Source organism: Hippocampus zosterae, chromosome 2, assembly GCF_025434085.1.
Source record: "Hippocampus zosterae strain Florida chromosome 2, ASM2543408v3, whole genome shotgun sequence".
Classification (NCBI taxonomy): Eukaryota; Metazoa; Chordata; class Actinopteri; order Syngnathiformes; family Syngnathidae; genus Hippocampus; species Hippocampus zosterae.
This window is the reverse complement of record NC_067452.1, coordinates 14,080,571-14,097,667: the sequence shown is the minus strand read 5'-3', so window position 1 is coordinate 14,097,667 and position 17,097 is coordinate 14,080,571. Positions and strand designations below refer to the sequence as shown.

The 17,097-nt window shown below is 45.2% G+C and overlaps 1 protein-coding gene across 2 annotated transcripts in view; it reads left to right on the top strand.

Moving 5' to 3' along the window:
- pan2 (poly(A) specific ribonuclease subunit PAN2) overlaps window positions 1–14,667 on the top strand; it is a 37,394-nt gene extending 22,727 nt beyond the window's left edge. The window contains exons 9-26 of one of the 2 annotated variants that reach the window (XM_052057968.1): window positions 97–216; window positions 294–413; window positions 500–628; window positions 1,076–1,275; window positions 2,157–2,305; window positions 4,955–5,061; window positions 5,151–5,249; window positions 6,202–6,290; window positions 6,365–6,497; window positions 6,566–6,703; window positions 6,795–6,854; window positions 8,598–8,688; window positions 8,779–8,936; window positions 9,010–9,153; window positions 10,301–10,480; window positions 10,560–10,653; window positions 14,129–14,332; window positions 14,423–14,667. In XM_052057968.1, coding sequence (XP_051913928.1) covers window positions 97–216; window positions 294–413; window positions 500–628; window positions 1,076–1,275; window positions 2,157–2,305; window positions 4,955–5,061; window positions 5,151–5,249; window positions 6,202–6,290; window positions 6,365–6,497; window positions 6,566–6,703; window positions 6,795–6,854; window positions 8,598–8,688; window positions 8,779–8,936; window positions 9,010–9,153; window positions 10,301–10,480; window positions 10,560–10,653; window positions 14,129–14,332; window positions 14,423–14,457 — 2,250 coding nt within the window. In that variant the 3' untranslated portion in view covers window positions 14,458–14,667. Of the gene's footprint in view, window positions 1–96; window positions 217–293; window positions 414–499; window positions 629–1,075; window positions 1,276–2,156; window positions 2,306–4,954; window positions 5,062–5,150; window positions 5,250–6,201; window positions 6,291–6,361; window positions 6,498–6,565; window positions 6,704–6,794; window positions 6,855–8,597; window positions 8,689–8,778; window positions 8,937–9,009; window positions 9,154–10,300; window positions 10,481–10,559; window positions 10,654–14,128; window positions 14,333–14,422 lie in introns of both variants that reach the window. The other variant, XM_052057967.1, reaches the window with a different exon arrangement.
- Window positions 14,668–17,097: the final 2,430 nt, after the last annotated feature.

Genomic DNA, 17,097 nt, shown 5'->3' with positions numbered 1-17,097 from the left:
AATATAGTCTTACAGGAATGTGTGTGCCTGTGTGTGTAAACCTGATGTGGATACCAGCCATGTTGACACTTTCATGTCTTTACTTCCCTTCTTCAGGTTCCCTACAAACTGAAAGATGTGGAGCAGGATTATGACAGTTACAACCAAGTTCCCGAGTCACCAATTGGACGGGATGAAGAGCCCCACCTCTACATGGTGCCCAAAAAATATAGAAAGGTTTGAATTGTGTGTGACGGCATTGCTTATTACACCTCATGTGTGACAATGACGGTGACGCTGTCGTGCCCGAATAGGTGACCATTAAATACTCCAAACTGGGACTGGAGGACTTTGACTTTAAACATTACAACAAAACCTTGTTTGCCGGCCTGGAGCCTCACATCCCTAATGCCTACTGCAACTGCATGATCCAGGTGAGAGGGAGATCGATTTCATGAGGCCCGTGTTTTGTTTTGTTTTTGAAATCGTCAACATTTGACTGTTTGTGTTTGCACTTTAGGTATTGTATTTCCTGGAGCCAATTCGGTGCCTGGTACAGAATCATTTGTGTCAGAAGGAGTTTTGTTTGGCATGCGAGCTGGGCTTCCTCTTCCACATGTTGGATTTGTCACGAGGAGATCCATGTCAGGTCAGTCAAGCCGCATCGTCGAGCTTGGCGACTTGCAACCAGTAAAAGTCTTCAAAAAAAGAACCTTCAAGATGATTATTGTCAAACTAAATGGAAACCAAGGGAGAATTACACGTGGATCTAAAGCAACCACAGAACCGCCACCAGCCGAATGCTAACATACAAAGGGAAAAAGGGTTTGCACACGAGCCAAAGATGAGAATGTGTGGTGTTTATAACCCTGGTAGCGACGAGTGTATGAACACAAACAGTGCCGCAAACACGGAGAGCCTATCTCAATATTCCCAGGCGTCTAGTCTTTAGCACTCTGCGCTTATTGTACTGCCGCACTAGGAAAGCTGAGAGAGGAGCTGAGCCGCCATATGTGCATTAGCTCATTTAAGGCTGGCAAACTCCGGCCGGCCGGCTCCTTGACAGCATGCTCTTCTTCTGTCTTCTCTCATCAAGGCAAGTAATTTCCTGCGGGCATTTCGCACCATCCCCGAAGCGTCGGCGCTGGGGCTGATCTTGGCAGACTCTGATGAGCAAACAGGGAAAGCCAGACTCGGGCGCCTCATCCAAAGCTGGAACCGCTTCATTCTCACACAACTGCACCAAGAGACTCAAGAGCAGGAGGGGCCACAGGCCTACAGGGGAGCCAGCAGCAGGTCAGAGGCAACCCATCTGTCCAAATGAGGCCCAAGTTATTAGTGGCCACTTGTTGTTGGCATCCATCCCTTGTGGACGGCTAATCTAAGGAATGCGCTACCTAAAAGCTGCGATGAAGCATTCTCGATGGTGCGGTGCAACACCGACAACATAATGGGAAGGGATGAACCTTTTCTCCATTACTGTTGTTTGTGTACTACAGAGGTTGAAAATGTACGGTGGCATCTTCCATGTTCCGCTGCATCAGTCCAGCTTTAGAATCCTATTTGGCCATTGAACACGCTGGTTTACTGTCTCATACAGTGGCATGTGTTGGGGGAGAGTGTCGGCCTTTCTCTTCCTCCGCGTGTTTGTTAATTTTGGAAGATGAGGATGTTGGTTATCCAAATACAGGCGGGAAACGATGAACGGTACCTTCGAAGGTTTTATTTTTCTTTTCTGCAGTTTACGAATCGATTCGGGCTCCTGAGAGTTTCAGATTTTGTCAGGAAGCCCAGAAAAGATGCGGTCATGAGAATATATAGAGACAATATGATAATGAGAGACGGGGAGTTACACCTCCATGCAAATCCCCGAAACAAAGAAATTAACATGTCATCTGACCCGGTGTGGCTATAAAAAGTTGGGAGTGGTGAGATGAGACCAGACCACCACTACCCACCATTGTCTTCGGTCTGAGCTTTGATGCGATGGCAGCAACACAGATACTTGAGATAACCGTTCCTCTTGTGATGTTAAACATGTCCCTAAAAACTGTCAATAGAAATGTGAAATTGCAATAGTGAGAGGAAACCTCAGTTTGATTCTTGACCTAAATAGTTGAGCCTTAATAGATGCTCAAGTGAGGAAGGAAACCCAAACCAGATTGTTGTGTTGACAGCTCCCTGGGCTCGTCTGGCGAGTCTGCCATCGGAAGGCTGTTTGGATGCGAGGTGGAGAACAGCAGCCTGTGTCGCTGCGGCAAAGAGACCGTACGCTCCTCTCTCACCTTGCTCTTCACAATGCACTACCCCGAGCACAACTCTCAAGGTGAGTCCAGCGAGCCCTCCCACTTTCTGGTCAGCGTCACTTACAGTCAAGGCAGAAGGCAGCAGGTCAGGGCATCTGCCAAAGGTGTTATAGCGATTCACTCTTCACACATTTGGTTATGTTACAGCTTCATTCCAAAAGAGAATACATTCAGTTTTCCCCCTCAAAAAAGGGCGCAGACATTCCCGTCATGAAAATGCGAAGTGTGTTTTTGAAATGTTTGCAAATTTATTTAGAAAGTGTCCAAAAGTATTCACAACCTCGCCACCAATCTCGTACTTGAGCTTGGCCGAGCGCATCATGTGTCCACTGAGTGTTTCCTGCTTCTTAATTGGACTCCACTTTTGGTCAATTCAGTTGAGAGGACATCATTTCAAAAGTCATACACACCTGTCAATAGAAGGACCCGCAGGTAACAGTATTTATGTCAGAGCACAAACCAAGTATGAAGTGTTTGAAGACCTCCAAGACAGGGTTGTCTGGAGACCCAAATCTGGCCAAGGCTACAGAAACATTTTTGCTGCTTTGAAACGTCCACTGGGCACAGGGGCCTCCATCATCCGTCACTGGAAGTTCCCACGCACAGGACACTTCCTAGAGCTGGCTGTCTGTCGTAACAAAGCAGTCAGGGGAGAAAATGACCAACAACTCGACAATCACCCTGTCAGAGCTCCAGCCGTCCTCTGTGGAGACAGGAGTAGGATGACCATCTCTGCAGCACTTCATCAATCAGGCCTGTATGCTAGCGAGGCCACACGCAAGTCCCCCCGCTGTAAAAGGCACATGGCAGCCCGCCTAGAGTTTGCCAGAAAGCACCTGAACAACTCTCAGACCCTGAAAACAAAAATTCTCTGGTCTCATGAGACAAAGATTAAAGTCTGTGGTGTGCATGCCAGGTGTCGTGTTTGCAGAAAACCAGCCGCCGCTCATCGCCTGACCATTGCCATCCTGACAGTCAAGCATGCCGCACTGCAGCTAAGGCTGTCAGTACTTATACAATACAATACAATACAATACAATACATGCTGATTTATATAGCGCTTTCACAACAGCGGCAGCTGTAACAAAACGCTTAACAAAACAGTTAAAGTAAAATAATAAACACAGCACATAACATCAAACACGGACAGTCGTGCAGTCCTAACCACTTTTCCGTCACACGCTTTGTTGTTTGGAGCAGTTTGAGATGAAAGAGGAGAGAATCAAAGCGTCCTTTAAGCAGTGGATCAGAGGCGTCATGCTCAAAATGTGCACACATCTGCTACAAGCCAAGTTTCAAAATCAACAAGATATATACTGTATATGTAGTATTTTGCCTCTGTAATACATTTGCAAACATTTATCCCCCAAACTTTGTTGCATTGTCATTATGGGTGGTGTGAAAAAGAATTTCTTCCAATTTTTTTCCCACAAGACTAGCAAAATGTGCAAGCGCTGTAAATACTTTGCAAATGCACACTACCGTGAAGCTGAAACTTACATGTTGAATGTGTTCCATGCTTTCTCAAATTCTCTTTTTCCATTCAATTGAGTGGAAAGCTCATGAAATAGTTCCTTTGCCCCAAAGAACACCAGCAAAATGTTTTGTTTCAGAACAATGGCAGTCGTTCTCAAAGCTTTTCTCACCAATACTACCGTAATGATCAACAATCAAATGCAGTAGGTGAAAGTGTCACCGACAATAATTCTCGTGCAAATCACTGTAACATTGTGCAGTTTGAACACTGCGCCTAAATCTCGGAACACTGCAGCTAAAGGGGAAGTCAACACCACAACGTTCTTGACAATATGTTGTCTACGCCCCTTCTAGTCCACACACATCATTCTGATGAATACTGCACTTGTGCAATACGCGTGAAGCAGTAAAATCCACCCGTTTGTCCATCTCAGGCCGTGGCCATTTTGCCACTGGCTGTCAACAGGAAATTACATCACAGTTGCTCAGGGCAGCTAATGACCAATCACAGCTCAAGCTGCTTTCTGAAGCTGGTTCCTGTTTTTTGTCAAGTTCCACGAGAGTGAGCCAGACAGAGTACCACCAGTACAGTTCCACACTTTGAGAACCACTGCCCGACAGTTTTGCACTTTTTAAAAACATGCAACAATAATAGTATACTGTATAACGACTGAAAAAGTTTGTGCATCGTGACAATTTAGCGGACATTGTGCGGCTCCTTCTGGTGTGCGTGCGCCTTTGCCACTTGGGGACAGTATAATAATAATAATAATACATTTTAATACAGACAGATTTGATTATGAAACAGAAGTCCTCCTCAGCAAAGCTGCAAGAGTGTTAGAAGTTGTTGTTGTTGTTTTTTTTTAGAATATTTTGATTGTCTGTCTGAATGTGTTGCTGCTGCTTGTGTTAAATCGAAGTTGTTATCAGGTTTATAATTAGCATCACATCAATGCTAAGTTTGTTAACCCATCTGACATTCTGCATTGTGTGTTAGCATTATACTAGTGGACTTTTATGATGCAACGTTAACATGGTTTGGTTGAATTACACATGTAATTCTATTTGGTTTACCTTTATTTCTGCTGTAAACTTTGAGCAGAGGTGCTCAATCCAAATCTTGAGGCAAGTGCATGACCGGTTTTTGTTTTGGGAGGAATTGGTCACTTTCTGCTGCTCGTTTGACTTTCCAGAGAAAACGATAAAGGAGTACGACTTTGCCGAGATCCTGAAGAAGAGCATCTGCTTGGAGCAGAATACGCAGGCGTGGTGTGAAAACTGTGAGAAGTATCAGCCCACGGTAAGGGTTCCACCTCGGTCCACGAGGCTCCACGTTGATGAGCTCATCCTGCGCTGACACTCTTGGTGCATGCGTGTCTACCTCCGCAGGTCCAGACACGCAACATTCGGTGTCTCCCTGATGTTTTGGTGATAAACTGTGAGGTGAACAGCGCTAAAGAAGCGGAATTCTGGAAAGTCCAGGCAGAGGTATTTTCATGATCTGGTATGCTCAACAAATGAGGGAACCAAAATTGTTAGGCGGTGATTGGCAACCAGACTGCCGTGGCAACCAGCTGGGCACCTGCTAGGCTGGAGGACCGGGAGTACAAAATGACAGAGATTCCTCCTTGGTTCATGACATCACCGACATGTGACTGACTTTTTTTTTCGTTTGATATTCATGGTTTGTCATACAAATACTAAACGTACTGTAACTGCTTGTCTATTGTGTTAGCATGGGTCAGTGCTCGACTCTCACACCTTCCAACTTGGTAAATTTGTAGGAGCGAACTCTTTTGTAAACTGAGGACTTGCACTGGTCTGGTCAACAGCACCTGCTAATCAGAGATGGCTTCATGTAGGTTCCAAATGTCTATTTTTTCCTTTCTAGCACGTTTTGAGTTTTTTTTTTTTTTTAAGTTTGACCTACAAAAGCCATATGGATTTCACCACGTATTGTAATTTATAGCAATGATGAAAAACCTTGCACCTGTTTCTTCACTCATCCACATTAGAAAATATATGACATATTACTTCATGAACACCTAATGTGCTTGAGGAAAAAACAAGGGCAGACTTGGAATCGGCGCAAAAAAAAAATCTAGAAAAGTTGACCTGCATCTGTAACGACAAAATGTCTTCAAGCGACTCGTGAAATTGTGTGACTGTTTTTTGTGCAATTGTGATCTTGAACTCGGCTCGATTCATTTGTCTAAATGCAAGTATCCTTTTCTCCCCCACTCATGTAAAATGCTGCGAAAGTCCCTGTGGAAAGAACGTGTGGTCATAGTTTACGGAGGTTTAAAAATAAGTTTGTTTTCTGAGGCTATTTTTAAGCTACACGTTTTCCTTCGTATCTGGTGTCAAACGCGTCACAACTCAAGTGACAACAAATTATTTGGGTGTTTAATAGCCAGTTTTGTTGTGACTCTCTACACAGTACGCCTTCACTAAAGCCAGGCAAAAAGGGAAATCGGAGCCGGCAGTGCCGAAAGACGCCCCACGCATGCCCACCGAGTGGTGCCTAGAGTAAGACTCCCTCCCTCCTTACTCCTAGATTCCCATCACCTTTGGTCTGAGCGCCGCTTGACCTTTTCCAGTAGCGAGGACGTTTGCGGCATGGAGGCCTTCGGCCGCTTGGAGGACCTGAGGCACCTGTGGATCCCGCTCACGTTGAAGATGGCCATCAACAAGAGCCAGGGGCTGCAGATCAGCAGCTGGCCAGAAGGAGAGGAGGTGAGCCAGAAGGGTGACAAGAAGGGCGGCTTTGTTTCGGCCGCTCACCGTCTTTGCGTTGCCCCTAGCTGAGTGGCGGCGAGGAGGCAGACGGCGTGGCCCTCTACGACTTGGTGGTGACCGTGCCTCATGTCCTTGACGCTCGCACGGGGGGAAACTTAGTGGCACACATCAAAGTGGGAGAAACGTATCACCAGAGGAAAGAGGTCAGTCGAGCCGGCCGGGCCAGACAGCACGAGGCTTGATACCTTGCTACTTCCCTGTTAGTGTAACCGCACCAGCAATGTTTTGTTTCAGGGAGTCACACACCAGCAGTGGTATCTTTTCAACGATTTCCTCATCGAGCCCATTGACAAGGTAAAGACTTTAGGTCACTCTATTTGTTGGGTTGTCAAGGGCCACGGCGCATCAACAAACACCTGGATACAATACAAAATATAGGGCTAGGTGTTATGGCCTGAAAGTAAAAGCTCAGATTTGTTCTTTATTTATTTGTTTTTAATACAAAAACAAAACAGCGTAACGACTAGAAAAAAGTTGTTATTCCCCTTTTCTATTTTATGTTTCAAAAGTAGTTTTCTTTTTCTTAGATTTTTTTTCCGTTTAATTCATCCTGAAACCAAAGACATGATTTCAGAGTTCCCTGCTCCTCACACACTCCCCTAGCTTTAACTGTATCAACTTCCATAGAAAGAATAGAATGTCTTAATTCTTTACAGGCAATGTGAAAATTAAAATGGAGTGAACGGCCCTGAAGGCTGGCCGGCTACTGAGTGACGCTGCCTAGGACTGATCTAGACAATTGCATATTAGGACAATTCGTCGGCAACCGACAATTTACCCCGCCATTTTTTTTTTTTAACACAAATACAAAGCGATTGTTGGGGGAAGAAAATGCCCAGGATTGCCCTGGCTGCGATATTGTTGTCCTACAAAAACAGAAACAGGACAGTGAGGATATTTGAGAGGCAGTTGGCAACAATTACCCCTTTCATTGGCTATACTTATGCATTTCACTGACCCAGACTCCCCACACTTCAGTTTTAGCCACAGCTACTCTGGATAATTATGATTTTTGTATGAAATTTTGTTTATGAATCTCGCTTGGTCACCAGAAAGAATTTTTGCTGTGAAGGCCCATGTGAGCCGTTTTTTTTGATTGGCTGTTATACGACGATGATGTGACGCTGTAAACCTGGGATTCCAATTTCACAGCGCAGCAAAATTAGTCGCAGAATCCTGCACACCGCAACTGTTTAGTGTCATGCACTGCTGTCACCTGGTATGTGGCAGGCCGTAAACACTGTGCTTTTATGTTTCAATCAACACTTGACAATGTTTGTATCACTTCAACAATACATCTCTGACACCAATTACTACTTAGCTGTTGGTTAGGACTTTGGCAGCATCTCGTGGCATCCCACGGCATTACAGAAAGAGCACAAAACTACTCAAATAACGATTTTTTTTTTGGGGGTGGGGTACTCTCTTCAAAGAATAGCCTCGGATAGGTTCCATAGCCCAAAAGTGAATTTGTGAATGGGGCACCTTGACTAGGTGGGCTTTGCTCCATGTATATCATCGCTGCTGTCGTGCAGAGTCCTGCCATCTCCGAATTCACCCATTTTCCGGAAGTTGCTGGAGGTACAAGCACAGCTTGGTTCAACTTTGATCTAATCTTGCTGCCATAGCTGTTGTGATCAAAATGGTAGACAAGATAAATTACCAGCCGGAGCCATCCGAAGCGAAGTCTACGCTTGTTTTGAAACACTTTAACAATATTTTGTTACTCCAATATGTTGTTATTTACTCAAGCAGGATCGTTGAGAATAGACACACAGAAATGAACACAAGACACTGAACTTTGCTTGAATATGAGCGCCATTTATTCCGCCACAAAAAATCAGCACAGCAATACAATCACAAGTTGGTTAAATGCAATAAATACAATAAAACGCTCACCATAACGCACTGGGAAGGAGGGCCGACATCCCCGGCAGAGCGTGCATTCAACCGGCTGGGCGTCCGTACGCAACCCGCAGCAGACTCTACCAGTGTTTGACAGTTCATCAATTTGTGTTTTCAACCAATTTACTGTAGACTGAAGCTGCTCAGTTCGACATGAGCTGGAAAGTGCCCGCCGTCCTCTACTACGCCAAGAGGAACTACCACACCAAATACGACCTTCGCAGTGAGTTTCCCTTGTGTGTCATGCACACACTCACGCATACGTGAAACAGTCTTGATGTGGCACCTCCCGCTTTGCGGTTTATGTCTTCAGTTCAAAAGCCCATTGATGCCAGCGTTCTGCTGACGGAGGCCTCGCTGGCTCGCAAACAGAGGAAGAGTCACGCCACTTTCATCCCGCTCATGGTCAGCGAGATGCCGCAGGCAGGCGATCTGGTGGGGCTGGATGCAGAGTTTGTTACACTCAACCAGGTAGGCGGCTCTCGCTATCCCGCCTTTCTCAAGGTAACGCCGCCGTCGATCGCAATGACGTGTGCGCACACAGGAAGAGGCGGAGCTGCGCAGTGACGGCACCAAGTCGACCATCAAGCCAAGTCAGATGTCCGTGGCCAGGATCACCTGCGTGCGGGGTCAGGGGCCCAACGAGGGTGTGCCCTTCATCGACGACTACATCTCCACGCAGGAGCAGGTCTGTTGCCAGTTGTGCGCCAGGGCCATGTTGGATTTTGAAAAGGAATCCAGAAGTTCTGTCATTAAGACTATAGATGAGGCCAAAGACGGGAAGTGCATTTCTATTATAGACTTTTGTTGTTGTTGTTTTGACAAAAATTACTGTTCTCATACTGCTTTGCCAAGTCTGCTTCACGCACATCTCACCCCTGATTTTCAAACTTTAATTGAATGGACATCATCCACCTTGTCTTCACTTCATTCCTTTGGATAATTTTTTTCTTTTTGGTTTTAGCAACATACGTGCACGAAAAAATGGAAAATGCAAGCACATAAACACAAGAGACCCACAAATAATAATAATACACCTTTTTCCCCCAAGGGCAATGCTGACTGCATTATCTAGCCCAATAAAATTCCAAAAAGCGATTAATCACATGATCAATTTTTAAAAAAGACCCAAATGTTAGGAGTTACAGGAAAAACATTTGAGTGTTTTAATACTTTGTCCTGTAGCATTTTAAATCGGACAACAATCGGGGGGGGGAACCATCTCCATTGTATTTCTGGATTGTGTTGCAATGTGATCATGTGCGGCTCCCCCTCCCCCGCTCTCAAAAGAGAAAAAAAAGACAAGGGCAAAAAACCAAGACTATTTTTCTACTCACTTCAGAAGAGCTATCTTCGGCTGATGAATCGGCTCAACCCAGCCTTTATCGCTGTAGGTTCACTAATAGGTAACCATGTGAACTTGTAGTGGTTGAATGTTGTGAAATTGCTTCCTGCCATCGACTGGCAGTGTGTTTTGAATTTCATGGGGCAAGTTAAGTTTTTGCTCACAACAAAAATTGACTGAGCAACATCAAGTCAGAATGTCTTGCAATGAGGAATGAGCTCAGGGACAAGTCAACACTTTATTCTTTGACACCCACATCACTCACCAAGTCAGGCCCTTCCGTTTCAAGCCATTCATACTCAAAATCACAGATACTACAATCGAAAGTTGGGATGGCGACCCCAAGTGGACCTGGATAATAACTGCACCTTATGGGCATGCACTCTTGTGTTTAAAAATGCCACGTGGATTTGTATGCCATCACGCGAGGTGATGGGATCATTGGTGGAATATTAATCCCCACACTGCTGAACGTTTGAATGTCATACAGGTGGTGGATTACTTGACTCAGTATTCCGGCATCAAACCGGGTGACCTGGATGCCAAGATCTCGTCCAAGCACTTGACGACTCTGAAGTCCACCTACCTCAAGCTGCGCTTCCTTATCGACACAGGAGTCCGCTTTGTCGGTCACGGCTTGCAGAAGGACTTCAGAGTGATCAATTTATTGGTATACTTTCTGCACTGTCCACATTTCCACATCCAGTTGAATGTGATTTAAGAGTTGGCTCATTGATACTTCTTTCCAGGTGCTCAAAGACCAAGTCATTGATACAGTCTACCTTTTCCATTTGCCTCGGAAGAGGATGATCTCGCTGCGCTTTCTCGCCTGGTACTTTCTCGGTAAGTCTGCCAAGGGGAACATGACCAAATGGGATTCTCGCACACTCATCTTGTAAGCATCTTGGGGTCTGGGGTCAGAGTGGGTCTGGAGCCAAGAAGTAGGATTCCATATTTCTGAACCTACTCGTGCTTTTTGCGTCTTTTTTTCTCGCTACCTTCGGTCTAGTACTTACTGCATCGTGTTCAACGTGTACACTGCTGCTCTTCTAACTGCTTAGACAGCTCTTCTGGATCAAGTTAAACATTCCTTTATACACACTTGCACGTACAGTCCTGCTGCTCCTTATTGAAGGAATTACAATCTTCATTTACTGAATAGTTTCCCCCACTGTAGATCACCAAATTTGGGGGGTGGGGGTGGGGGGGGTGAAAGGAGAACCACAGTTGCGGATGCATTTGTCAGATAGCTACTGAATGGCGGGAGACCGGTAAAACGCATGAACACGATGAGTACAAGCATGCAGGAGCTGCTGTCGGCTCCAGACTCGAGAATGTTGCATGTTGCTCCACGAGAGCCCGCCTCTTGAACAGTGTTTCCGCGGCTCATTAAAAAGCAGAACAAGTCATGAAGTGGCTTCTGAGAAAATTAAGGCCATAAAAGGCTTTCAAAAGCAAAAAGCACCATGTCCAGAGCCATTAGGAACTGAAATACAATTGGTGGAAAAACATGGCTATTCTCATTTTATTTTGATTACCGGTAATCATTTAATAGTGGCTTGAAAGAAGCGGTTTCGCAAAGCTGTTTCTGCGGCAAAGTGAATATTTCGCGCCTCAATATTAACAAATTGGAAAGGCATACATTTGTGTCCAGACCAATTTTTGTGGTCGGCAACAGAGTTGGTCGACTTTTTTTCCGGCCCTTCATTGAACTAGAGCATCTGGGCTCCTCTGTACCTTTCCCCTCATCTGAACCTCTCACCCCTTGCAAACTGTTCTCTTCTTTTGAACTCCCCCATCTCTCATTAATTTCAGACCTCGTCATTAAATCCAAGACTTCCTCCTGTCAGCTTGATCCCCTCCCCACAGTTCTGGTCAAATCCTGCCTACCCTTTCTGCTTCCCTTCATCTCAGCCATTATCCATTCCTCTCTGTCGACTGGAATTGTTCCTGTGCTCTTCAAAACTGCAGCTGTCACACCAATCCTGAAAAAAACTGGTTCAGATCCCAATGACTTCAATAACCTACGCCCCATTTCCCATCTTCCCTTCATCTCGAAAATTCTGGAGAAAACTGTCGCCTCTCAGATCCACTCCCACCTCACCGACAATAGTCTTTATGAACAATTCCAGTCCGGATTCCGTCCCCGTCACAGTACTGAAACAGCCCTCATAAAAATCACAAACGATCTTCTCATGGCAGCAGACTCTGGCCTTATTTCCATCCTCATCCTCCTTGACCTGAGTGCAGCCTTCGACACAATCTCTCACCCCATCCTCCTCAATCGACTCTCTAACATAGGCATCACCAACACCCCTCTACATTGGTTCCACTCATATCTCACTGGCCGCTCTCAGTTCATTCAAGTTGATTCTTTTACTTCACAATCCCTCCCCGTTTCTTCTGGTGTTCCCCAGGGTTCTGTCCTCGGTCCGCTCCTCTTCATTGTCTACCTCCTTCCACTCGGAAACATTTTCCGCAAATTTGGCTTACACTTTCACTGCTTTGCGGATGACACCCAGCTCTATCTCTCCAGCAAACCCGACGCTTCTCTCCCACCCTCGTCCCTCTCTCACTGTCTCTCAGAAATCAAATCTTGGTTCACCCACAATTTCCTCAAGCTAAACAGCAATAAAACTGAACTCCTACTCGTCGGTACCAAATCCACTCTAAACAAAGCCGACAGTTTCTCCCTCACAATTGATAATGCCACTATATCTCCTTCCCCCCAGGTGAAGAGTCTGGGTGTCATCCTTGACAGTTCACTATCCTTTCACGCCCACATCAATAACATTACCCGGTCCGCTCATTTCCACCTTCGCAATATAAACCGCGTCCGTCCCTCACTCACTCCGCACACCACCGCTATCCTTGTTCACAGTCTCGTCACTTCCCGTATTGACTACTGCAACTCACTCCTCTTCGGTGTCCATCAAAAATTCCTCCATAAACTTCAACTTGTTCAGAATTCAGCAGCCCGGATCATCACGAGAACCCCCTCCTTCCATCATATCACCCCCATCCTCCGACAGCTCCACTGGCTTCCTGTCAAACTTAGAATCAACTTCAAAATACTTCTCTATACATTCAAAGCCATCCATAACCTTGCGCCCCCCTATCTGTCAGATCTTCTTCAAATCTCCATTCCCTCTCGCTCACTCAGGTCCTCATCCTCCCTCCACCTTTTTCTACCCTCTGCCCGTCTCAGTACAATGGGGTGCAGAGCCTTCAGTCGCTCTGCCCCCAAACTCACTTCCTCCCAACATTCGTAATATTGACTCTCTTTCCTTATTCAAAACCCAGCTCAAAACCCACCTATTCAGACTTGCCTACCCGCCTTAAATCTTTCTTTCTTTCTTTATTATTTTATCTGTGTTTTACTATTGGTCTTGGCTGTACAGTGTCCTTGAGTGTTGTGAAAGGCGCTTACAAATGTGATGTATTATTATTATTATAGAGTTCAATGCTAGTATCTCCACAATTGAGTAGCACTTGCACATTGTCATTTTTCTCATATGGCTGACGTCGGGCCAAAACCTTCTTTCTCCCAACATGCATGCACCATTTCCGCATTTGGGCTACGGAGGCGGGCTATCTTCCAGTCGCTTTTGCAATGTATTGTGATGGTATCAAACTCATTAAAATAACACTCGCAAGCTGCTGAAATGACGTTGATACCATAAATGGTGTTTCACATTATACTTGGCTCCAGTTGCACCGTGTCCGATTTCATGAGCCATTTGCTCTATCACAGTACATGCACGTCGGTGTGAAAGCGTCTTATTTTGACACGCTCAGCCCAACTCTGTTTTGAGGGCATGAAAACAACCACAAAATAGAATACCAGGTCTCTATTGTCACATTCGACAGTGCCAAGAATTAAGTGTTATGAATGAAGTAGTTTTTGCTCCAGCAGCGTCATGTTAGCTTGGAATAAACGGAAGCCGGAAGCTTGTACACCTCCATATTTTTCACTGGGAATACGTCATGAGCTGATTGGTAAAGTTCACATTTTTGCCATCAATGTATACTGTTGTGTGGGCAGTCATTTTTTTCCCGATGATTGACCAATGTAAAGTGTTGCAAATGTCATTTTGCGCTTTACCCTTGCAATGTTAATGGTTGAAACGACGTGCCATTTTCGGTACCGTTGGAGGTACCGTTCGCATGACGCCGGCGAAATTTCTACATGGCAGTCAAACTGGTCGAGGTTTCCCCTTTTTTCATTTGTCTTCCTGTTACTCTCCACTTTGCTGCTCAATTTCCCCACTAATGAAGGCTTAAATCAAATCGAAATGTCCTTCCCTCCTGCTATCAGACCTGAGCATCCAGGGGGAAACCCACGACAGCATCGAGGACGCGCGCACGGCCCTGCAGCTCTACAGGAAGTATTTAGAAGTGAGTCGTGGAGGCGGCCCCGACCAAGTCAGGAAGGTCCTGAAGGGACTTTATGAAAAAGGCCGCCAGATGGACTGGAAAGTCCCAGATGTGGACGTGGGAGATGGTGGAGGTAGCCCAAAAAGTACGAAATGATGTGGAAGGAAGTGTGCGCCAACTGCAGTGGGGGTGGAACCTCTGCAAAGGACTCATGCGACTCTTCTTCCTCCGGCAGGTGCTGCACTGTTTCCTCCCGTCGTCGGCCTGTGACTCAACAACGGCAATGTCGTCACCATTTCTTATCTTCCTTTTGAAGAGCCAATCGGTCTTTCATCAGCGCTTGTCATCATCAACACTTTTTACTTTGGAAATGATTCTTTGAACAGGAAGTGAGGTTGCTGTTTTTAGAAAACCCCAAGTTGTTTGTTTTCTTTGCTCTGAAAACCTGTTGGTGCATGTAAATAAAGAAATGGAACGTGAGCACCAGGAACTCTATTCTCAAATGTGTTTGTAAAACATGAACATCACTCAAACTTCCAAAAAGCACCACGACGTGAATTAGTGCCGTGGTTCTCACTCTGGGCGCCGCAACCTAAGAATATGTGTTGAATCATTTTCAAAAGGTTTGGCAAGGGTCTCAAAGTCATTTTATGCGGGACCGCTGGAGATCGAGTCTGGGCCGCATTGAGTACTCCACAAAAACTACAACTAACCCAACCATCGATCCTCAGTGAGCGCTTCTTTAGAAGGTGAACAAGATTGGCGGGCCGGTCTTCTCTCATCTCACTGGTACTTCGCGTTCCCCTCAGCACGTCTACTTCAGTCACGACAACGTTTTTTCTTTAGCACGACAATTTTCTCTGTGCATTCAAGACATGCCGGGTTGCCACCATGGTCAACAACAAAACCTTCTGTCTCCAGTTTTTCTTGAAACTGACTGTTTTCTTTGGCAAGGTTTCCCATCACGGCAGCTTTTGAAAAAGAAATGACTGGGACTCTGTGACAGGATATATTTTTCTTCCACTTGGTGACTTGTTTCCACGAAAGCTGTTATGAGCCTGAGCTATGGTCGCTAAACCATGCGCACTTGAAATGCCTGGGGAGATGACATGGCAAAAAAAAAAAAAAAAAAGTGCAGGGGGTGCACCGACATTGAACTGATGTCAACTAGTTCTCTGCAAAATATCCTGCGGGCTGCAAATGGCCCATTTGCTGCAAGTTTCAGCCCCCTGATATATATGGAACCAATAAATAAAAATCAGATTATTTCTTACTTATCTTAACTTTTGGGCAATTAATAACTATCATACAATTGTGATGTGTCACCAATAATCCCTTTGTTAATACAGTGTATTATTTCAGGACTAAAAGAAACATTTCAAGTCAAGTCAACAGTATTTATAGAGTACTTTCAAACAGCCATCGCTGCATACAAAGTGCTGTACATGGAGCGATTTAACATACACAATAAACAGTAAGACAAATCGGTAATAAAGGCGGTAGAAAGCACCAAGCAGTAAAACCAATAGCAAATCTAAGTCATGCTGAGTCGAACGCCAAAGAATACAAGTGAGTTTTGAGGAGGGCTTTAAAGATGGGCAGCGAGGAGGCTTGCCAAATGTTCCGTGGGAGGTCATTCCAGAGAGAGGGACCAGCAACAGAAAAGGCTCCATCCCCTCTGAGCCTCAGTTTATCTCTTGGTACCTCTAACAAAGACTGGTCCACAGACCTGAGGCGCCGGGCAGGTGTGTAGGGGCGGATGAGCTCAGAGAGGTAAGGTGGCGCGAGATTATTCAGAGATTTGAAAACAAAGAGGAGGATCTTGAAAATAACTCTAAAATGAATGGGGAGCCAGTGAAGGGATGCCAGAGTAGGAGTTATATGCTCCCTCTTACGAGTACCAGTCAAGAGGCGAGCAGCGGCATTCTGGACCAGCTGAAGGCGCTTAATGGAGACAGGGGGGCCAAGTCTACAGGATGGAATGTACAAGGGCCACTGGGACCAAACAATATCACCCCTGTCTTCTTTTCGTTGAATTTCAAGAAATTTTGTGCCATCCAGGTTTTGATTTCTTCCAGACAGGATAGGAGTGGCCTTAATGAGAAGGCGTCTTTCTTGCTCAGTGGGACATAGATCTGGCAGTCATTTGTGTGCACGAACAGATGTATTGCAGAGGACACAGCAGCGCGACTGTATATGTGTGTGTGTAAAATACAGTATATATATATAGTTACTATATTTTAAATTACCGGTATAAAGGCATCTTTTCCACAGAGATAAGACAATTGTAACAGTTGAACAGAATGAACGTGCATGCTGTATTTGACATTCGCTTATTAAAATGACTGTCTTCCCTCATTAAACTTTGATTTCAACAAAAAAAATTGATTTTACTGGCGTAAGGTGACACCAATATACTTGTTCTTATAAAAATGACTTTATATTACTTAGATTCTTTTCTTGGAGGAGGGGGGTTATGATAGCGGTACCATATCATCACAGTACACATTTGCTCCTCTCAAAAATACATTTTTTGAATTCCAAAGGGAGTTAGCGGTACCCATAGTTGTGACTTAAAATTGAGCTTTCAAGTTCTGGAAAAGGGGTTTGTTGTTTTGAAAACACTGACGCCCTCTGCTGGCTGAATTTGTTTGTCCTTTTATTCATTCATTCATTCATTCATCAACCGTACCGCTTGATCCTCACGAGGGTTGCGGGGGGTGCTGGAGCCTATCCCAGCTGTCTCCGGGCAGTAGGCGGGGGACACCCTGAATCGGTTGCCAGCCAATCGCAGGGCAGTTTGTCCTTTTAAAGTTGACGAAATGTCAGTACCGTATACGATTCAACACGGTAACTGAAATATTTCCCAACATTTATTGCGCCAAGGCAGAAATTATACTTGAGAAAAAT